The sequence below is a fragment of the Balaenoptera musculus genome, chromosome 19 (genome assembly GCF_009873245.2).
Source record: "Balaenoptera musculus isolate JJ_BM4_2016_0621 chromosome 19, mBalMus1.pri.v3, whole genome shotgun sequence".
In the NCBI taxonomy this organism is placed as follows: Eukaryota; Metazoa; Chordata; class Mammalia; order Artiodactyla; family Balaenopteridae; genus Balaenoptera; species Balaenoptera musculus.
In genome coordinates this window covers 42,282,348-42,305,722 of record NC_045803.1, presented here as the reverse complement: position 1 = coordinate 42,305,722, position 23,375 = coordinate 42,282,348, and the positions used below count along the sequence as shown (strand labels likewise).

Sequence of the window (23,375 nt, the reverse complement as noted above, 5' to 3'; positions counted from 1 at the left end):
ATGATCTGTGCACTCTTCTATATGTATGTTATGCTTTAAAAATAAATACAGGGTATACTAATCCCTTCTTTTGTAAATGTTTCCGATTCTCCATAAAAAATATGATTCTCAAATGGGAGAAAAATGTTGACTTTAGGTAGATGCTTCTTTTCTTTTTTCTTTTAAATTTATTTATTTATTTATTTATTTATTTATTTATTTATTTATTTATTTATTTATTTTTGGCTGCATTGGGTCTTCGTTGCTGCACACAGGCTTTCTCTAGTTGCGGGCTTTCTCTAGTTGTGGCAAGCGGGGGCTACTCTTCGTTGTAGTGCACGAGCTTCTCATTGCAGTGGCTTCTCTTGTTGCGGAGCACGGGCTCTAGGTGTACAGGCTTCAGTAGTTGTGGCACACAGGCTCGGTAATTGTGGCTCACGGGCTCAGTAGTTGTGGTTCGTGGGGTCTAGAGCACAGGCTCAGTAGTTGTGGCGCACGGGTTTAGTTGCTCCGTGGCATGTGGGATCTTCCTGGACCAGGGTTTGAACCTGTGTCCGCTGCATTGGCAGGCAGCTTCTTAACCACTGTGCCACCAGGGAAGTCTCCCTAGAAGCTTCTTGTAAATCTTTCCACTGTGCTCTTCCGGTATCAGTGGCATGTGAAATGTTAGAAGTCTGATACAAATTCCTAAACTATAAAAAATATTCTGAAAACCTGGAGAGACCAAGCTACACAGGCAAATCTCTCACACTGGACACTGAGACAGGATATCGGAACTAAGCAAACCTCTTTCTACTATCAACTTAGTTTTACCTCTGTCTGATGAAACTCAAAACTCAGATAAATTGAACCACATAAGAATTCCAACTTGCTTAAGCAACAGGTTTCATTTGTTTGCATCACCACTCTTATACTTGATTAGCTCTGGTTTACTCATTCCTGATTTGTTTCAACTAGTAGAGAAATAAACTAACAGAAAAGCAGAGTGCTTATCTTCAGATCAGCACATGGAGAGGCCCCAGTCTCTGTGGTTACCTGGGTACATCTATTCCACAAACTGGAATAAACCTTTTCCTCTCTCCTACAAGAGCAAGTAAAGCTTTTGACACAGGATGTGTTGATCTTACCTGGCCCTATGGTCACCTCAGTGGAATGCTTATTGATAATCTTAATCTTATCACTGAAGCCATTTTTCTCCACAATCTTCACAGCAGCATCAGCCATAGGTTTGAAAACCTAAAAATTAGAGACAAAACCCAAGTAAAAATGAGCAATAAATTAAATAACATCCTAAAACCCAAGATATGCCTTGATTCTGGTCCTATGACTTGAAGTAAAAGAGGCCTCCACTACAGAATTTCTTCCTGAATACACAAAATGTACCTTTGTTACCATTTGATACAGGCAAAATACTTCACTGGGCTGATTTGGGTTCATCTGATAAATAAACAAGACTTCATCTATGTAACTTAAATACTTCTCCAAATGTGTGTCTTGGAAATGAATACAAAAGGATGAGATTGTGCTGGGTTTAACTTGCAGCTGGGCCTTCCCATTACATGCCAGGCACAGGAGGGACGCAGGGGGCTCCCAAGGAGGCTGCACTACTTAGTAAGGTGGCAGGTGTCAGTGCTATGCTAGAGGGAACCAGGAAGGGGACTTGCCTCACGAAACCATGACCTGTGACCTGGGACAGGAAGTGTATGTGCTCCCCAGAGGAACGTGAGACTGTAACTGTAGTAGATGTTAAGTGCGAGCAGGTTACCCTCCTGCTTAAAACTGTCTCAAATCCCTACTGCTAGCAGAACACAGCCTGTATTTTCTTACGGTATTTGAGGCCTTCCAAAATGTGGACCACCTTACTTTACCCAGCCTTACTCCCCTCCCACACCCTCCACCCGATACACACACACACACACACTCACACACACACAACCAATGCTACAGCCACGCGGATGTCCTCATTGTGCAGGAGGCAAGCCTGAGTCTTCCCTGCCCTACCCCCACCTGCCAAAGCAAACCCAACTTTCCAGGGCAACACAAATCCCCCCCCCTACAGAAGTCTTCCCTGAACCCTTCACATGTCCCTAAACATAAGTTTCTCCAACTCTTACTTTCCAGCCTGCCCAATTTAGATTGCACAGCTCCAACCACGTCACTGCATAAAACATACAGATGCACACGCGGCCACACACAGAGAGAGGAAATTTTTGAAAATGATAAAGTGTCTGGTCACGATGACAAGATTTCCATTTTTTTCTAAGACCTTTTCTGCATCACCCATATTTTCTGCCATGATCATGTATTTCTTTTATTATAATCAAAAGGGAAATGCTATATTCTTCCATAAAGAATGCATATGTGCTCAGCTAGGAAAAAAAATCTTCACAATCTGTTTCAAATTATTTCTAGGCTCTGGCTTGATGGTTTTGATGTGTTCATAGTTTGAGGGCCTCAAACCCTCAGTTCTCACCAATCAGTTTACCTCCAACCTAAAAGTATCACAAGCTCACACCATCCTCTCAGTCCTCCTGCCTCATGACTTATCATTCATCTCCTCCACTGACCCTTCAGGCTCTGTCATTCACAGCCTCCTCCTCAGCCACCAAGAACTCAAGAACTCACCCCAACATTATCTGGAATGAACCCTGAAGCTGAATTCCCAACATCATTCTGTGTCCTCCCCCCGCCCTCAAATCAGTTTGGGGAACTGACCTTCTTTCAAGTGGTGCACCTGTCTGGTCTAAGGTCAATGAGGTAAGTTAAATGGCATTTAACCTTATTCTGGCCAATGATACCTAAAGAGAGGTCTGCTAGAGATTCCTGGGAAAGTTCTTTTTGCCCTTAAAAAGGAGAAAGAGAGGAAGCCAGGACCATGCTTTGTTTTCAAGGCATTTGCCACAGAAATCACTGTAACCAATGCACCTTCCCCAAATATTCCTTCCTTTTCAAATGTACTAAAAGAGAAGCCTACAGTCAATGTCTGTGATTTCTTATATTCCATCCATTCCTCAACCTTATTCTCCTGAAAATATCACCTAAAGGTGGGTCACCAATAACCTCCTAGTTGCCAACCCACAGCTTTCTCAGTCCTCATCCTGCTCAATTTCTACACCTGCGCTAATACAGTAGCCATATGTAGCTATTTAAATGTAAATTAAAACTGAATAAAATTCAAAAATTCAGTTCCTCGGGCCTACTAGTCACATTTCAAGTGCTCAGCTGCCACATGTGGCTAGGGACCAGCATACTGGCCAGTAGAGCCATAGAAGATTTTCAACATCAGAAAGTTCTATTGGACAGTGCTACTCTATAACATCCACACCTACTGACCACTCCCTCTTTCTCACAATTTCTATGCAGTCTGCCCCCTACCCTCTAGGGTCTCTTCGTGTCTGTCTGGACTTGACTTTATGGCCACTCTTCTTCCCTCAGCCCCCTGAACATAGGCGTGTTCCAAGGTTTGCTCTTTTCAGTGTACTCTCTCTCCATGGACAACCTCCTACACTGCCAGCTTCACCTGTCACATCTTTAGCAAGTGAGTCCCAAATCCACTATATATGCAACTCTCTCAAGGTTCAGACTTCTATCTACAGGGACCAGCAGGTTCTCGCTCACTCTTTCTTCTGGACCTGTCTTTCCTGTTGCCATGCAGCTCAGGCAGAGCTGAAACCACAGGGCAATCCACAGACAGGAAGACCAGAGGATCAAACAGGTAGTCACTAAACAAAAACTGGGAGGCCACCATAAGATGTCAAGAGTCAAACGGAAGAGGTCTGAGAGTCACAGGCAAGAGCAGCAAGAGAATTTGAAATCCAGGTAAGTGATGTAAAAATATGGAAAAACCTGAGTACAGTCCTACCAATTCTATCGAAAAATATGTTCTCACCCTATATTTTTAATTAGCAGTCCACATATATACTGGCTCCTGCCACAAGACCTGTCTCTCTCATTCTCAACACGTCCAAAATGAAATGCATTTTCTTTCCTGCAAAGTAAGTTATCTTCCTCTGAGTTCCTCTTACCAGTCAATGGCAACCCTGCCTCCACCCTAGACACCCACACTAGAAAACTAACTCTCACACACACTCACACCCTCCCATCAAAGCCACCAATGTGGAGTGAGCACCATATTAGGAACTAAAAAGACCAAGCTCCAGGTCTAGCTCTCCTACTTATTAACTGTGGGACTTATATCTTTAACCTCTATGGGTCTTAGTTTCTTCACTTACAAAGATAATAAAATCTAGTTGAGTTTTTTGTTTTTGCCATGCTGTGGAGCAGAGCTTGTTCCTCTCCCGCTCAGCCGTGCAGGCTGAATCGACCAGAGCAATGGTTATGGAGAAGCCTAGTCCCCTGCTGGTCGGGCGGGAATTTGTGAGACAGTATTACACACTGCTGAACCAGGCCCCAGACATGCTACACAGATTTTATGGAAAGAACTCTTCTTATGTCCATGCGGGATTGGATTCAAATGGAAAGCCAGCAGATGCAGTCTATGGACAGAAAGAAATCCACAGGAAAGTGATGTCACAAAACTTCACCAATTGCCACACTAAGATCCATCATGTCGATGCTCGTGCCACTCTGAACGACCGTGTGGTGGTCCAGGTGATGGGCTTGCTCTCTAATAACAACCAGGCTTTGAGGAGATTCATGCAGACGTCTGTCCTTGCTCCTGAGAGCTCTGTTGCAAATAAGTTCTATGTTCACAATGATATCTTCAGATACCAAGATGAGGTCTTTGGTGGCTTTGTCACTGAGCCTCAGGAAGAATCTGAAGAAGAAGTAGAGGAACCTGAAGAAAGACAGCAGACACCTGAGGTGGTACCTGATGATTCTGGAACTTCCTATGATCAAACTGTCAGCAATGACTTAGAAGAACATTTAGAAGAACCTGTTGCTGAACCAGAACCGGAGCAAGAACCTGCGTCTGAAGTCCAAGAGGAAAAGTCTGAGCCAGTACTGGAAGAAACTGCTCCTGAGGATGCTCAGAAGAGTTCTTCTCCAGCGCCTGCAGACATAGCCCAGACAGTGCAGAAGGACTTGAGAACCTTTTCTTGGGCATCTGTGACCAGCAAGAACCTTCCACCCAGTGGAGCTGTTCCAGTTACTGGGATACCACCTCATGCTGTTAAAGTACCAGCTTCACAGCCTCGTCCGGAGTCTAAGCCTGAATCTCAAATTCCACCACAGAGGCCTCAGAGGGATCAAAGGGTTCGAGAACAGCGAATAAATGTTCCTCTCCAGAGGGGACCTAGACCAGTCTGTGAGGCTGGTGAGCAAGGTGATGTTGAACCCCAAAGAATCGTAAGACACCCTGACAGTCACCAGCTCTTTATCAGCAACCTGCCTCATGAGGTGGACAAATCAGAGCTTAAAGATTTTTTTCAAAATTATGGGAATGTGGTGGAGCTGCGTATTAACAGCGGTGGGAAATTACCCAATTTTGGGTTCATTGTGTTTGATGATTCTGAGCCTGTTCAGAAGGTGCTTAGCAACAGGCCCATCACGTTCAGAGGTGAGGTCCGCCTGAATGTGGAAGAAAAGAAGACTCAAGCCGCCCAGGAAGGGGATCGCCGAGATAACCGCCTGCGGGGACCTGGAGGCCCTCGAGGTGGGCTGGGTGGTGCGATGACAGGCACCACCCGAGGAGGCATGGTGCAGAAACCAGGATTTGGAGTGGGAAAGGGCATTGCTCCAAGGCAGTGAATTGCTCGTCACCGATCTTCAGGCAGCAGTACAAACCCTAGCTCCCACAGAATGGTGAATTTCTTCAGCCAACTTTTGGTATCTTGGAATCTGATTCTAGTCTATGATACACTGCTTATGTTTGTACAATTTTACTTTTTGTATTAATGGTGTGTGCTCCTTCTCCCTCTCTCCCCGACCCCGCCACCTTTTAGTCCTTCACTTCATATCATTTTGTGGAATGATATTTTAGGAAAAACGGATTTTTAAAGAAGAAAAAAAAAAAGACTGCATTTCCTTGTTTTATTTGCATATACAGACTGGTTTTCTTTTTAACAGTTTCCCCAAAGGAATGTGTCTTGCTTATTACTGACATTTGGTATGTTTCATTCACTGGAATATTTCTTACTTATTTTCTACATGTTTCAAAAGCCTGTGAGAATTACAGGATTTGATAAACACTTTTAAGGCAGGAAGAACCCAAATTGTCTCTTCTTTGAGAGTCATGACTACCTTCTGGTGTGGAAAAATTGCTGTTGGAAAAATTGACAATTTAGATTCTCTCTGGTATGGTTAAAAACTGAATAAAAGGTGTTAGTGGAGTTTCTCTTTGGATACGTGGTCACAAAACAGTTCCAAAACCTACTGTTTTTACCACTGAAATTTAAATTGTTCAGTAGGTTTTAAATGTCTAGAATGCAACTGATAAGCTTTTCTTGAACTGTTAGGTTTTTTTTGAAGTAGTTATTTCATGTTTAATTTGTATTTGTAAAAAAAAAAAAAAATTTCTTTTTAAAAAATCTGAATAACACAAAACCAGAGCAAAACTGTTGTGCCTTCTATTTATCTTTGATACCATTCTTGGCGATTGTTTAAAGAAAAATAATAATTTAAAAAAAACCTAGATTTGTTCTATCAGGTTCAGAGTATGTTGGGAATTACAGAATCCCTCCTTTCACGCTGTATGTCTTGTGTTCATTTGTTATGCCTTATTCTGAAATTGAGTCTCAAACTGGAATGCCTTTGAGGTCAGATGCTTCTGTAGAGGTTCTTTGACCTGAATAGTTCAGCATTTGCATTAAGTTTTATTTCAGTGTCTCTTCAGAATCCTAATCATAGCCCATAAGAAAGAATGTGACTTTAATATTTGACTTTGCTGGTGTGCTTGAGTGTGCACTAGTTTTTTTTCTTTAAATCATAGCCATATGGTAAATTTTCTATTTGTTATGGTTCCCTTTTATTGGTGGGCATGCAGTGGGCATTTCTTGGAAATGGCTAATTTTTATTAAAATGTTTCTGGAAGAAAATTAAAAAAAAAAAAATCTAGTTGAGCCTACACTGATTTCTTTTTATCAGCTCAAAGACTCCCACAAAGGCAAAGAAATGGCTCTTAATCAATTTAATGAAATCCTGAGGCAAGTGTACAGAATCGCACGCACCCATGCACACACCCCTCTCAGAACTTTTATGGAGACCTGAAGCCCATTATTCTTACCTCAGGTTAAGAACACCTAACTCAAGATATTAGAGTTAAAAGTCTTTATTGAGACACTCAGGTCTTCCAGAGTCTAGCTATAATCCACCTTTCTAGGTTTTCCTACCATGACAACCCTCTGCCACAACTCTGGATGACACTTCCCCAAACACACCAAGTTATTCCCTCAGCCTAAAATGCCTACCTTTCTAGACCATAAACATGAGGGCTACCCTGTAAGCAAGGGGTGGCGGGGGAGCTGGAAGGAGTCTGGGTATAACACCCAGAATGCTGACCTCTACACTTCATGTGAGAAAGCAAAAAACTTCTTCTATCTGTTTAAGCCACTGTTATTTTGGGACTTTGTTATCTGCAACTTAATCACCATATGAACCAAATTTTGTAGGGCAAAGTGCTTAAATACATGCCCCCTTTCCCAAAAGCTTGGAAGAAAATACACCAAAATTTTAACAATAGTTAACTTTGATAATAGTTAACACACTATTTTTATTTTATATTTACCAAATCTCATATAAGGATATGTATTATTTACATTATCAGAAAAATAATATATGTTTAATGTTTTATTAAAGGAAAGAAATGGCAGACTGCAGAACTATTGGTAAATGTAGTAGGATGGCTGGCTCTGTGGGGATCTTTAAGGTAGTAATCTCAACCTTGGTGCACATTCAAAAATCCCAATGCCCCGGCCACATCCCAGAATAATAATTAAAATGGGTAGGTGGGGGGAGGACATGACAACGACGGACTAGACATTAGCTTTTTTAAAGCTCCTCAGTGATTCTGACATGCAGCCAAGGCTGAGAACCGCTGTTTGCAGGGAAGAAAATGAGCTCCTGGAGGAAGGAACTGTGTCTAATTCATCTCTGTGTTCTCTGAACCTGGCCCTGTGCTGGGCATGGAGTGAACACTCCATGAATGTCTGTCTGTGAACAAACAGATGGGCAGAGTGCAAGGGACACAAAGGACTTCCCACATAGGACACAGGACAAACATGTGAAGAGTGTGGCTCACCTCAATGGCATAGCAGAAGTCAGCACCAGCCGTGACAGCCATCATTGACAAGAGTCCTGTGCCAGTGCCAATGTCAAGAACCAAGGCCTTCTGTCCTTTGTCCTTCACCCTGCTCACAGCAGCCCGGATACCTTGGTAATATTTCATATTCTAGGAAAAAGGGAGAAAAAGCTGTTATTTCATACCAGTTATTATAAATAAGTGCTTTGTGAAGTTCTGAAGTCATGGTTGGCAGCAGCAGTGTAAGTCATGACCCTGTAACCTCTGTGACTTACACTGGCTGAGTTGGGCAGGCCTCCTGAGGCTCCGGGGGCACTGGATCAACCTCTTAAATTAAGCGATTGTCTCTCCCCTTCACATCCACTCTTCGATACTCTGCTTAGACATGCTGGGGCTAGGGTTCTGCAAACTACATTCTTCTCTTTCCAGCTGTTAGGACTGGACAACAGGGGAACTAGAGGGTGACTGGAAGGTAGGAGAAAGGAGAAAGCTTGTTCCTTCCCATATAAGGGCTCTCCTTGGGCCCTTCAGAGCGAGCAGCAGCACTCAAGCAGAGATTCCTCTCAGAGATCTGAGCACTAGCCTCACAGGACCTCTCCTCCACACATCCAGGTTCTGGAAACCCCAGTCTTCTCCCTTTGTGTCCCCAGCCCTAGGAAAGGGGACTGCTTCCTGCAATTACTTTCACTAGGCTACCCTGGTGCCTCCCAGCCCTCCCACACCTGTGTAACCAATTCCTTCTATTAAATTCCCTCTGTTGAAATATGTAACGTTGCTTTTGGTCTCCTCACTGGACTCTAATTCATACAGCTTCCTGGGCTAAAAAATATTTTCCTCTCACAAAATCATTTCTTCGTTTTTAGTTCAGGTCCTTAAACAGTTTGGTTGATTAAGTACCCTGACCCTTCTGTTGAAAATAACTAAAAATGATGGGGTAAATATATGTAAATCTGTTTAAATGCACTGATGACCTTGCCAAGTCAGTAAGTAATATTAAAGGGCCAAACATGGACTTCCTTGGTGGTTCAGTGGTTAAGAATCCGCCTTCCAATGCAGGGGACATGGGTTCAATCCCTGGTCGGGGAACTAAGATCCCACATGCTGAGGGGCAACTAAGCCCATGCGCCGCAACTACTGAGCACACGGGCCACAACTAGAGAGAAGCCCACGTGCCACAACGAAGATCCTGCGTGCCGCAACTAAGACCTGACGCAGCCATACATACATACATACATACATACATACATACATACACACATACATACATACATACATACATACATACACACACACATATTAAAAAAAAAAAAAAAAGAGGCCAAACACCTAGAAGTGGATTCACCTGAGTTGAGCCTTAAGATGACTCTCCTACCAGCTGACACCTTGATCACAGCCTATAAGAGACCCAGAGGCAGGGAACTCAAGCTAAGCTGAGTCCAGATTTCTGACCCACAAAAACTGTGAGACATGGACTTCCCTGGTGGCACAGTGGTTAAGAATCTGCCTGCCAATGCAGGGGACACAGGTTCGAGCCCTGGTCTGGGAAGATCCCACATGCCATGGAGCAACTAAGTCCGTGTGCCACAACTACTGAGCCTGCGCTCTAGAGCCCAAGAGCCACAACTACTGAGCCCTCATGCCACAACTACTGAAGCCTGCACGCCTAGAGCCCGTGCTCAACAAGACAAGCCACCACAATAAGAAGCCCGTGCACCACAGTGAAGAGTAGCCCCCTCTCGCCGCAACTAGAGAAAGCCCACGCGCAGCAACGAAGACCCAAAGCAGCCAAAAATAAAATTAATTAATTAATTTTTTAAAAAGTGAGATAACTCTTTAAGCCATTAAATTTGGGGATAATTTGTTATGCAGTAGAAAATAACTAATACAGGACTACATTTTGATACAGGACTGGTATCAAAAGGGCAATATTCTCTGACCACAGTACAGTCAAGTTAGAAATTTCAATAACAAAAATATAACTAAAGAAAAAAAGACTTTTGAACATTAAGAATTTTAAACTCACAGGTAAAAGACTAAAGCAAAAGGAAATTAGAAAATATCTAGGGAGTTCCCTGGTGTCCTAGTGGTAAAGATTCTGGGCTTTCACTGCCGTGGCCCAGGTTCAATCCCTGGTCAGGGAACTGAGATTCCACAAACTGCATGGCAAGGCCAAAAAACAAAAACAAACAAACAAAAAATGCAGATTTCTGCTGGGCCTGAGGTCTGGGCTTGGTCTGCATTAAAAAAGAAATCTAGAATTGAGTAATATTTTTTAAACTATATATCAAAACTCTTGGGATGGCTAGAGCAATATTTGGAGAGAAATGCATTAAAAAAAGACAGAAGATGACAGGCATCCACCTAAAAAATTAGAAAGAGGGCTGCAAAATAAACTCCAAATGAGTAGATGAATAAAAATAATAAAGAACAATAATTAATGAATTAGGAAACAAATATAAAACAGAAATCAATGAAGATAAAATTTAGTTATTTCAAAAGACTAAAAACTTGATGAACCTCTGGTAAGACCAGTCCAAAAAAGAAAAGGAAAAAAAATGGTAAAGGAAGAAAAAGAAGTACAAGTAACCAAAAACTGGGAATGAAGGGCGGGTGATGAGGTGGTGATATCAGTATATATGCTGCAGAGATTAAAGAGTCCACCAGCAGGGTACTTCCCTGGTGGCGCAGTGGTTAAGAATCTGCCTGCCAGTGCAGGGACACAGGTTTGATCCCTGGTTCGGGAAGATCCCACATGCCGTGGAGCAACTAAGCCCATGTACCACAACTACTGAAGCCCTAGTGCCCTAGAGCCTGAGTGCCACAACTACTGAAGCCCGCGCGCCTAGAGCCCGTGCTCCGCAACAAGAGAAGCCACCGCAATGAGAAGCCCGCGCACCGCAATGGAGAGCAGCCCCGAGTCGCAGCAACTGGAGAAAGCCCACATGCAGCAACAAAGACCCAATGCAACCGAATAAATAAATAAATAAACGAAAGAGATTAAAGGATATTAAAAACAATCTTTAGCAAATAAATTCCCCAAAAATCAGATGAAGTGAACATTATATTGGAGATTCTATCCAACACATTAGAGCAAGAAAAAATGAAATAAGATCTAGATAGAAAGAAAGAAAATTATTATTAATCACATATGAGATGAGTGTGAAGAAAACCCAAAACACCTACAAATAATTATTAGAATTAAGAGAACTGAGAAAGATTACAGGATTCCAAATCAGTAAATAAAAAACAATTGAAATTCAGTATTATCAGCAATAGCTTTTAAACCCTTGGCAAAAGGAAGGATTTCTTAAATATGAGACAAAAAGCACCAGTCAATAAAGAAAATATAAGATAAATTTGACATTAAATTTAAGAACCTGTATTGTGAAAAAAAACCCCACAAACTAAGAAACCAGCAATACATATAACTGACAAATGGTTAGTACCCAGAACATATAAAGAATTCCTACAAATTACTAGGTCATAAAAGAGGAAACATGAATAGCCAATGAAAAATGAAAAAAGCTCACATTCAGCAGTGATCAGGGGAATGCAAATTAAAACTATAGTGAGAGACTAGTTCAATCCTACCAGATTGTCAAAGATGTAAAAACTGGTTAATAGGACGTGAGAATGTAAACTGGCAGGATTAGTTTGGAAAAGAGTCTGGCATTACCCAGTGGAGCTAAACACACCTGATGGCTGATGGCCAACAATTCCATTCCCAGGTATACACACCCTAGAGAAAAGTATGCGTATGCACCAGAGTACAGTTACTGGGATGTTCCAGGTAGCACTGCTTACAATAGAAAGAAGCTGGAAACAACCCCAAAGCCTATCAGCAGAAGAATGGGTAAGTAGTGATGTATTTACACAATGGAATCTGTACAGCAGTGAGAATGAATGAACTTACAGCTACATGCAAAATGGATGAATCTCAGAAACAATGCTGAGCAAAAAGACACGTCACGAAGAGTAAACACATTATGACTCCACTGTGTAAAGTTCAAAAACAGGCAAAACTAAGAATTTATATTTTAAGGACATGTAGTAGGTGGTAAAACTATAAAGAAAAGCAAGAGAGTAACTGATACAAAATTCAAGACAGTGGAAACTTCTGGAAGGAGGAAAACAAATGCAATCAAGGAACACATAAGGAATTCCGAGTAATGGTAATGTTCCATTTCCTAAGCTGAGTAGTGAGTCTATGAGCATTTGTTTTATTATTCGTCTTTAAACTATACATATACATTTTATACTGTTTTGTGTGTCTATGTTATAACAAAAAGGTTCTTTTAAAGAACACGAATAGTACTAGACTTTAAAATATCAAAGCCTTTCAAATAGTACTAGACTTAAAAAGAAAATGGAGTGATATTGTCAAAATTCTGAAGTGATTTCCAAACTAGAATCCAGCCTTAAGTGTGAGGACAGAATACAGAAGTTTTTGGACAAGCCAAGTCTCAAAAACCTTACTTCCCACGAACCCTCTCACAGGAAAGTGAGGAAGGATGAGCTTCACCAAAGAGGGAGGGAACCAAAGAGGAATACATGGGATCCAGGAAACGGAGGACCCAATAAAAAAAGAGGAATGAAGGAAGTCTACAGACAATAAACAAGAATCCCAGGACAACAGCTACACAGCAGGTCTAGAAGGCACCCAGTCTAGACTGGAGCAGGGCAAAATGATCCCAGAGACAATCTCCAAGAAGATGAAACTGACAGAATAGCTGATTGTTTTGACCTTTCCTTCAGAAAGGAAATTTATACTACTGGGAGAAAGTTTGGGCATAAAAGGATGAGTACATAGAAAACTAAGCAAGGGAATTCCCTGGCAGTCCAGTGGTTAGGACTCCACGCTTTTACTGCCGAGGGCGTGGGTTCAATCCCTAGTCGGGGAACTTAAGATCCTGCAAGCAGCAAGGCGTGGCCAAAAAAGAAAGAAAAAAAAAGAAAGAAAACAAAGCAAAAATAAGATAATTACTAATAAAGAGTTATTCAAGAAAGAAAAAGCAATCAAAGTATATCACATAGATCAACTGTGAACAGTGTTTACACATGTCTAATAAAGTCAACATATGATTTTAACTAACACGCACATTTACGTGTTTACCTCATCACAACCCTTCAAAAGGAGGTATTATTGTTATCCCTATTTTACAGATGAGAAAACAGAGGCACAAAGAATTTAAGTGACTTGCCTACTGAAACACTGAATATTAATTTAGCAAAAATTATAACTACATTGGGACAAAAGGAGAATGAGTGGGAAGGAGGAGCTGAAAGAATACCAAACTCTCAGCTCTCACAGTGGGAAGTCAATAGATAATAGTTATTTAGATCTGGAAGTAAACATAAAACAGCTCAAAGAAAAGAAATGAGGTTGCCTCTGAGGGTAACCATTAAAAGGTACTGTCTGGGGGACGATACACCAGGGGACTGCTTTTTTTTTTTTTAAATAAATTTATTTATTTATTTATTTATCTTTGGCTGCATTGGGTCTTCGTTGCTGAGCGTGGGCTTTCTCTAGTTGCAGTGAGTGGGGACTACTCTTCGTTGCAGTGCCCGGGCTTATCACTGCAGTGACTTCTCTTGTTGTGGAGCATGGGCTCTAGACGCACGGGCTTCAGTAGTTGTGGCTTGTGGGCTCTAGACTGCAGGCTCAGTAGTTGTGGCTCATGGGCTTAGCTGCTCCATGGTATGTGAGATCTTCCCGGACCAGGGCTTGAACCTGTGTCCCCTGCATTGGTAGGCGGGTTCTTAACCACTGCACAACCAGGGAAGTCCCTTCTTTTTTTTTTTAAATGGCGTGGTTTTTTTTGTGTGTGTGTGTATTCTGCCTACCCAATTTTATTATTTATTTATTTATTTATTAGAAATTATTTTTTATTTATTTATTTTTTGGCTGTGTTGGGTCTTTGTTGCTGCACACAGGCTTTCTCTAATTGCAGCAAGCGGGGGTTACTCTTCGTTGCAGAGCGCGGGCTTCTCATTGTGGCGGCTTCTCTTGCTGCGGAGCACGGGCTCTAGGTGCACAGGCTCCAGTAGTTGTGGCTCATGGGCTCAGCAGTTGTGGCTCGCGGGCTCTACAGCACAGGCTCAGTAGTTGTGGTGCATAGGCTTAGTTGCTCCACGGCATGTGGGATCTTCCCCGGACCAGGGCACAAACCTGTGTCCCCTGCATTGGCAGGCGGATTCTTAACCACTGCACCACCAGGGAAGCCCTGGGACTGCTATTTTTCACAATAAGCCTCACAGAAATATTTGACTCCTAAAGTAACTGCATTTATGCTTTGGATAAAATCAGTATGTCATTTTATGTTATGTGCTTTTTACCACGATGAAAGAAAAAAAAAAGTTAAAAAAAACAGGATGGCAATTGTTAGAATTGTTGAACTAAGAAAATGAACATCAAATACACTATATCCCCAAAAAGCAGGAGGGCACAGTTTTCTTTGTGTAGCTGTGCCTGTGGGGTAACAAGAAAGAGAGTGGGACTGGGAGCTGGCCTGGGAGTTTCAGTGAGCTGATCACCTGAGAACCCTAATTAGCAGCATCCTCAACAGTAAACCAGGGCCCACATATGTTCCAAATTAATAACACCCATTAAATTAGCTATCACTTTTTAATTATCCAACTTTGAATCTAGAAAAATGGTGCAGATGAACCGTTTTTCAGGGCAGAAACAGAGACACAGATGTAGAGAACAAACGTATGGACACCAAGAGGGGCAAGTGGCAGGGGGTGGGGATGAATTGGGAGACTGGGATTGACATGTATACACTAATATGTATAAAATAGATAACTAATAAGAACCTGCTGTATACAAAATAAATCAATAAAATTAATTATACAACTTTAAAGCTACTATTGGAGCCCTCTTAAAAGGCAATTGGGGGCTTCCCTGGTGGCGCAGTGGTTGAGAATCCGCCTGCCGGTGCAGGGGACACGGGTTCGAGCCCTGGTCTGGGAGGATCCCACATGCCGCGGAGCAACTGGGCCCGTGAGCCACAGCTGCTGAGCCTGCGCGTCTGGAGCCTGTGCTCCGCAACAAGAGAGGCCGCGATGGTGAGGGGGCCGCGCACCGCGGTGAAGAGTGGCCCCCGCTCGCCGCAACTAGAGAAAGCCCTCGCACAGAGACGAAGACCCAACACAGCCATAAATAAATAAGTAAAATTTAAAAAAAAAAAAAAAAAAAAAGGCAATTGGTAGTATCTATCAAGAGTCCTACCTAATGTTCAAAACCCTAGACTACACCAAAAAAGATATTCGGATAGCAAATAAGCACATGAAACGATGTTTGACATCATCTGCCATTAGAAAAAATGGAAATTACAACTACAAAGTTAGGGACTTCCCTGGTGGCACAGTGGTTAAGAGTCTGTCTGCCAATGCAGGGGACACGGGTTCGAGCCCTGGTCTGGGAAGATTCCACATGCCGCAGAGCAGCTAAGCCTGTGCACCACAACTACTGAGCCTGCGCTCTAGAGCCCACGTGCCACAACTACTGAAGCCCGTGCACCTAGAGCCTGTGCACCGCAACGAAGAGTAGCCCCCGCTCACCGCAACTAGAGAAAGCCCACGGGCAGCAATGAAGACCCAAGGCAGCCAAAAATAAATTAATTAATTAATTTAAAAAAAATGTATAAGAGTAGAATTGCTGGGTCTATATGTTAAGTGTACATTATTTAACTTTGTAGTTTTATTTTTTTTTTAATTAATTAATTTATTTTTGGCTGCCTTGGGTCTTCGTTGCTGCATGCGGGCTTTCTCTAGTTGCAGCAAGCGGGGGCTACTCTTCGTTGCGGTGCACGGGCTTCTCACTGTGGTGGCTTCTCTTGTTGCAGAGCACGGGCTCTAGGCGTATGGGCTTCAGTAGTTGTGGCACTTGGGCTCAGTAGTTGTGGCACGTGGGCTCTAGAGCACAGGCTCAGTAGTTGTGGCGCACGGGCTTAGCTGCTCCACGACATGTGGGATCTTCCCGGACCAGGGCTCGAACCTGTGTCCCCTGCATTGGCAGGCAGACTCTTAACCACTGCGCCACCAGGGAAGTCCCTCTTATACATTTTCTGAAAGAAATGAAAACATGTCCACACAAAGACTTATATGTGAACGTTCACAACAAAACTATTCAAAATAGCCAAAAACTGGAAACAATCCAAATGTCTATTAATTGGTAAATGGATAAAACATGGTATATCCATATAATGGAATATTACTCAGCAATAAAAAGGAATGGATATTGGGACTTCCCTGGAGGTCCAGTGGTTAATACTCCGTGCTCCCAATGCAGGGGGCGTGGGTTCAATCCTTGGTCAGGGAACTAAGATCCCGCATGCTACATAGCATGGCCAAAAAAAAAAAAAAAAAAAAGAATCGATATTGACACATTCAACATGAATGACCCTCAAATGATGAATGAAGGGAGAAAGACACATAAGACTGTATATCATATGATTTCATTTAGATGAAATTTCTAGAAAAGGCAAAACTATAGAGACAGAAAACCTATCAGTGGTTGCCTGGCGGGCAGGGGCAACCAGGGAGTTGGGTACCAGGATTGATTACAAACAAACAGGAAACAATTTTATGGGATAATGGAAGTGTTTTTTGTGTTTTTTTTTTTAATTAATTTATTTATTTATGGCTGTGTTGGGTCTTCATTTCTGTGCGAGGGCTTTCTCTAGTTGTGGCAAGCGGGGGCCACTCTTCATCGCGGTGCATGGGCCTCTCACTATCGCGGCCTCTCTTGTTGCAGAGCACAGGCTCCAGACGCGCAGGCTCAGTAATCGTGGCTCACGGGCCCAGTTGCTCCGCGGGATGTGGGATCTTCCCAGACCAGGGCTCGAACCTGTGTCCCCTGCATTGGCAGGCAGACCCTCAACCACTGTGCCACCAGGGAAGCCCTGGAAGTGTTTTAAAACAACAACAAGACTTCCCTGGTGGCGCAGTGGTTAGGAATCTGCCTGTTAATGCAGGGGACACGGGTTCTGGCCCTGGTCCAGGAAGATCCCACATGCCAGGGAGCAACTAACCCATGCGCCACAACTACTGAGCCTGTGCTATAGAGCCTGTGAGCCACAACTACCGAGCCTGCACGTCACAACTACTGAGCCCACACACCTAGAGCCCATGCTCCACAACAAGAGAAGCCACCACAATAAGAAGCCTGCGCACCACAATAAAGAGTAGCCCCCGCTCACTGCAACCAGAGAAAGCTCACGCGCAGTAACGAAGACCCAACGCAGCCAAAAAAATAAATAAGTAATAAATAAATAAAACCTTACTAAAAAAAATAAAATAAAATAAAACAACAAAATGTGAGGCACCATGCAAAAGCATAAAGAAATATGTTTTTCTTGACTCTGCCACTAACCAGCAACTTATGACTCCATTTCCTCATGTGCAGAACTGGGGAGGGGAGAACAGAAGTTAGAGGTAAATAATGAAGAGTCAGGAATGTTCCACCAAGGCAGTTGAATTTTACCTCAAAAGCAGGGAGAGGCCACTGAAGGGTTTCAACCAGAGGAGTAACATGGTCAGATGGGCATTTCAGAAAGACCCCTTGGGCTGTTGTATAGAGGAAGGAGAAGAGGGACCAACGCCAGTAAATGACGCCTGAGCAGGCAATGGGGTTGAAAGAACCATAGAATTTGATGACCAACTAACTACAGGCTCAGATAAGGAAAAGGGCGCCATCTGGCTTGGCTGACCAGATGGATGACAATGCCATTTGTCCAAATCCCCTGGAAGCTGGGTCAAGAAGGACCCTCAATGGCGATGACACTAAAATCAGAGAGGCTCATAGGCCCACGAGTCCAAGAAGAAGACCATTAAACTAGAAAGGATTAGTCAAAAGCCGGGAACAATATTTGTTCCACATTCTGTAATTCCCCAACAGCTCAGCAAAGGCACTCAGATATTTGACGAAAATTAGAGAGGCACCTGGCCCCTCCCGTGGAGCCTACACACTAATGGTGCTGAAGGAGGTCCTTCTGTCATAGTGTTGCCAAGAAGTAGGCAAGCTGAGCAGTTAACCAGGGCTGGGTGAAGGAGACACCACCACCAACACAGCCTCATGACCAGCCCTGCCATGTTCCCTGATCTTTCTGCAGTGCACTGCTCAGTTTTTAAGTGTAGCCCTGCATCATTCTCCTTCAAGCCTCCCAATTTCTGAACCATCTGGATGAGGCTGACTAGTCAAGCACTCTGGTAGACCAGGAAATCCTGGGTTGCTAGCCATCATAAGACCAGAACTGTAACATTTACTCAAACAGACAAAGAAAACTCAGATGAAACAAAGGACAAAAGCTGAAATGTAATTCTGCAGTGAAAGCCAAATATGCTTTACAAAATACAGTCTGCAGTGACCTCTAGAGATTTTATTTTAAAATTACAAACTGACTATACAAGGTGAAACTGTGTAATTAAAGTATTTTTATCTAGAGATCATGGAAATCAGCTAGTATGGCCCACTCATTGTAAATTCTAATAAATGAGGTCTGCAGAGGTCCCATGTTTTCTCCAAGGTCACGCTCAAGTCAATAACAGAGCAGAAAGTAGGACCCAGCTTCCTGATTTCCCAACCACTACACCGTACTGCCTCTCTGCATCATTCTAACATCATGACTCTGGGGGAAGTTTTTAACCTTCTTGTAATGGAAAGTTTCAAACACCACATCAAGATAACAGTTTCCGGGGCTTCCCTGGTGGCGCAGTGGTTGAGAATCTGCCTGCCAATGCAGGGGACACGGGTTCGAGCCCTGGTCTGGGAAGATCCCACATGCCGCGGAGCCGCTAGGCCCGTGAGCCACAACTACTGAGCCTGCGCGTCTGGAGCCTGTGCTCCGCAACAAGAGAGGCCGCGATAGTGAGGGGCCCGCGCACCGCGATGAAGAGTGGCCCCCGCTCGCCGCAACTAGAGAAAGCCCTCGCACAGAAACGAAGACCCAACACAGCCAAAAATAAAATAAAAATAAATAAATTAAAAAAAAAAAAAAAAAAAGATAACAGTTTCCTTCTATACTTACCCTGTCTTTGTCATGCAGCATATCAGCATAGGATGACCTAAAAAAATAAAAAGACAGGTCAGAAACTTCTGCTAATAATGATAAACATCAACATATGAGAATATTCACATATATAAACATATTCTTTTATCAGATGGAACAAATATCCAGGCCCGTTTTAAACTATTTTAACAGAGCTATAAACTGTCATTCTCCTGTACTGCAGGAAAAAAATCTCAGAGAAAGATGTTTATTTTCAGTAAAGAATCTCGGACTAAAAATGCTGATAGTTAGCCCTGTCACAGTAATTCCATAGTCCTAGCATACTGATCATGTTGTACATCATACGATTTTTTCCTCAGGAACGTCTCAGATGTGTCCAATACTTTACATAATCTTGCATACATTTGTACATTGGGATGATCACACATGTAACACTGGGGAGAGGAATCGGGGAAAGGGAAAGTATACGCCTGCTGTATATGTGAAAGGTATCATGCCTGGCACTTTCCCTTAGTTGTCATCAGGGACAACTAAGAAGCATTCACCAAACTACAGGGAGGAGAGCTGCTTATCCATGTTTTCTATCGTAGTAATGCAAAAACTTGAAAAATCTCTGGCAGGGTCAGGATAAGCCCCCAGAACTCAACAGGCTCAGCCCAAAGATGCTTTCTGAGAATTCCAGGTGAGAGTCAAGGCACTCTCATTAAACAGAGGACCTCCAGCTTCGGGTTGACATCAGAATTAATGAAGAGCTTATTTTACATGCAGATTCCCACAATACACACAAAGAGCTTCTGATCTAGAAGATGGAGCTGGAGTCTGGAAATCTGCACTTGAACTGGTGCTCCAGGCAACTGTGACACAGGTATTTCATACTCTACATTTTGAGGAACACTGCACCAAAAGCAAAGGCTTCTTTTTTTTTTTAATGGCATACCAAGGTTTTTAACATTTGAACCCACCTGTGAGTGTTTAGTTGAAATCTGGTCCTTTCTACTTTTCTCCACCTTTTAAGGGGAATTTTCACTCCCCCATCTTCCCTGCCTCACCACCCACTCACTCCCCTGACTCCACTGACATCACTCTCCCTAAGCACCACCAGCTCACTCACATCACTAACATCCAGGATTTCTCCGACCCTGCTGGACACTCCCTCTTCCTGAAACGTTCTCTTCCTTTCTACTCTCTGGCCATGCCCTCCTGGTTGTCTTGCCTCATCAGCTATTCCAGGATTCCTTCTCCAGCCCTCTACCTTTCACATTCTACACAATCTCTGAAAGCCTGCAATCTCTTCCAGTTTCAACTCTAACAACTGCAAACTGTCTCCAGACCCATATTTATCTGCCCAGTGGCATTTCCATCTGGATGTCCAAAGCCAGATACCTAATCTTCATCACCCCAACAACACCCATTCCTCCTGTGTTCTTCTCAAGGAACAACAGTTCCATCCACGTAGTCACTCTAATCAGAAATCTTGGTGCTTACTGAATTTTCTCTCTCTCCTTCCATCACTGCATCCAATGAGTTACCAAACTCAAGCTCTCGCAAAGCTTTTTCCTCCTCTCTCCACCTCCACTCTCTCAGCCTTGGGGTTGCAATATCCACCCAAATGCCCATATGGTTTTCACACCCTCCAACCCACTTTCCACACTGCTCTCAGGTTAATGTTCCAAAATGCAACCTAATCTTTTTTCTTTCCCATTTAACACCTCAATCACTCAGAAAATAACGTCCAAAATATTTAGAAAGAAAGTAATGTGTTTGAGCCCTTACTCTGTACGAGACATTGTACTTCATTCACTCATCAAATAACCCTAAGAAAAGGGTATTATATGATGAGATATACATATTGTTATACTGAGGTATATACTGTTATACTGTATATGAGGCATATATTACTACATTGATCCTCAGAGAAGTTTAGTAGCTTGGCCAACGTCAAGTTACTTGACGTTAAGAAGTCAAGTAGCTTAAGAAGTGGCTAAACTAGAACTTATACAATCAGGTTCCTCTTCCTGCATTTTGTTACCACCAATTACAACATGACCCCTGCCTACTTTTTCAGCATCCTCTCTCACCATAGCCCTAATTTTGCACCACACTCCAGCCACACTGACCTGGCTAGCCATTCCTCAAACTAGCTCATCTGGAAGTTTGCACATAATCCCTGCTGCTCAGAAAGCAATCTCCCTCCCTTTAGATTCAGGAAATCATTCAAATATCGCCCTTCCAGCCCAGTTGGTTCTTGCTGCTTCCATGTACTTTTGTGCCCATTTCCACTGACTTTTATCTCATGGTGTCATAATTTTTTATATGTCTGTGTATTCCACAAAACTGCATGTTCTTTGAGGATGAGAACCTTATCTTTGTCATTTTGGTATTCACAGCCTTAGCACGGTGTCATATGCACTTAATGACTGCTAAACAACAGTAACTCACTTACATACTTTTAAACATCCCTCCAAAGGAAAAAAAAAAACCTCATTTTTTCCCACTTTTTGCATTAAAGAGAATTTAACTATATGATAAATGTGCCACCATTTCAGTGACACAAGTAAATAATTAAATTTCATAAACTTGTCTACTACTACTACTACTACTGAACCTTGGGTCCTCTTTGGTCCACAAGACAGATCCTCGGGGACTCTGGTACAGCTGCCACAAAATGTCTGACTCTCCACACAGGCATAACTTTGCCTAACTCCCACACAAACCTGCCCAGCTGAGCAGACCTGCTGGTGACCAACACCTGCCCTGATCAGAAGCACTGGGTGACAGCCTATTCCCCACTCAGACTGGATTCCAAGGCATCTGCTTTGAGATCAAGGGCCCCACCCAGCTGCAGCCAACTGTGGAAAAACCCTTGTTACCTTGCGATCTCCTGGTGGTAATCATAATGCTCATCCTCCTCCAGCCACTCCACAGACCCCGTGGTTGGGTTGGCCCGCCCGCAGAAGACTTTCATGGTGCCACTTAGCTCCTCAGTTTTAGCGTAGAAAAGCAGCCTTGCCAGCTGCCTATAGACAGGTCTGATCGTCAGAAATCTCTTCAAATTGTAATGCCCAAAAATGAAGAGGAAAAAAAAAAAAAAGAAATCAAGAAATAGACAAAAATGTCACAGTCACTGAAAATATTTGTTAATCAGCATTTTAATCCTTCCAGCAGAGTTACCTGGTTTTATATTCAGCATATAACATCAAATACTATTAAGACAAAAACTCAGAAAGCTATCTGGAAACTTCAGCAGTCCTCAATGATTCCAATAGGGTCAAATGAGCCTTACAGGTGCACCTGAGTACAGCCTCAGGTGAAGGCAGGTAAGAAGAGAAATAAAGCAAAGGAAAGGGCTAGAAGGAAAGGAGAACACAAAGAGATTGGGGTGGTGGTAAAGGAGTGTCAGCAATACTGCCTCAGAAAGGTAAACACTTAGTTTAAGGAAAAATACAAAGAAAAAGCAATTCAAACCAACAAAGAAACCTCACCTGAACAAATAAATCAGAGCTATATGCAAACATGGCTAATCCCAGGAATATAACATTGAGCCAAAAAAGAAGCAAATCACAGAATACAAATGATTCCATTCATATGAAATTTATAACTATTCAACATAGAACAATATATTCTTCAGGGATCACACTAAAAAGCATGGCAGGGAATGAGGATAGCGGTTACCTCTAAGAGGGAAGGGAAAAGGATGGAATCAACAAGGGCCACACAAGGGACTTCAAAAGTAACAGTATTGTTATTTTTCTAAAACTGGGTGGTGGGGGCTTCCCTGGTGGCGCAGTGGTTAAGAATCCGCCTGCCAATGCAGAGGACAAGGGCTCGAGCCCTGGTCCGCGAAGATCTCACATGCCACGGAGCAACTAAGCCTGTGCACCACAACTACTGAAGCCCGCGAGCTACAACTACTGAGCCCGCGAGCTGCAACTACTGAAGCCCACGCGCCTAGAGCCAGTGCTCTGCAGCAAGAGAAGCCACCGCAATGAGAAGCCCACGCACCGCAACGAAGAGTAGCCCCTGCTCGCCGCAACTAGAGAAAGCCCGCACGCAGCAATGAAGATCCAACACAGCCAAGGTAAATAAATTTTTTTTAAAAAATTTTAAATAATTAAGAAATTTAAAAACTGGGTGGTGGGAATACAGGTGTCCATGATATTGTCATTCTTTATGCCTCACTATTT

At 42.9% G+C, this 23,375-nt stretch overlaps 2 protein-coding genes across 4 annotated transcripts in view; one reads left to right on the top strand and one right to left on the bottom strand.

Annotated features, from left to right (window-relative positions):
• PRMT7 (protein arginine methyltransferase 7) overlaps window positions 1-23,375 on the bottom strand; it is a 52,392-nt gene that overhangs the window by 25,218 nt on the left and 3,799 nt on the right. For 2 of the 3 annotated variants that reach the window (XM_036834819.1, XM_036834817.1), the window contains exons 2-5: window positions 22,062-22,254; window positions 19,210-19,246; window positions 8,180-8,329; window positions 1,107-1,215 (exon numbers count right to left, since the gene is read on the bottom strand). In XM_036834819.1, the coding sequence (XP_036690714.1) occupies window positions 1,107-1,215; window positions 8,180-8,329; window positions 19,210-19,246; window positions 22,062-22,156 (391 nt within the window). In that variant the 5' untranslated portion in view covers window positions 22,157-22,254. The remainder of the gene's footprint in view (window positions 1-1,106; window positions 1,216-8,179; window positions 8,330-19,209; window positions 19,247-22,061; window positions 22,255-23,375) is intronic. The other variant, XM_036834818.1, reaches the window with a different exon arrangement.
• On the top strand, window positions 4,290-5,691 carry LOC118885787 (ras GTPase-activating protein-binding protein 1-like). Its single transcript, XM_036834832.1, has one exon. It carries the CDS (start codon window positions 4,312-4,314, stop codon window positions 5,689-5,691), a length of 1,380 nt encoding a protein of 459 aa, XP_036690727.1. The 5' UTR covers window positions 4,290-4,311.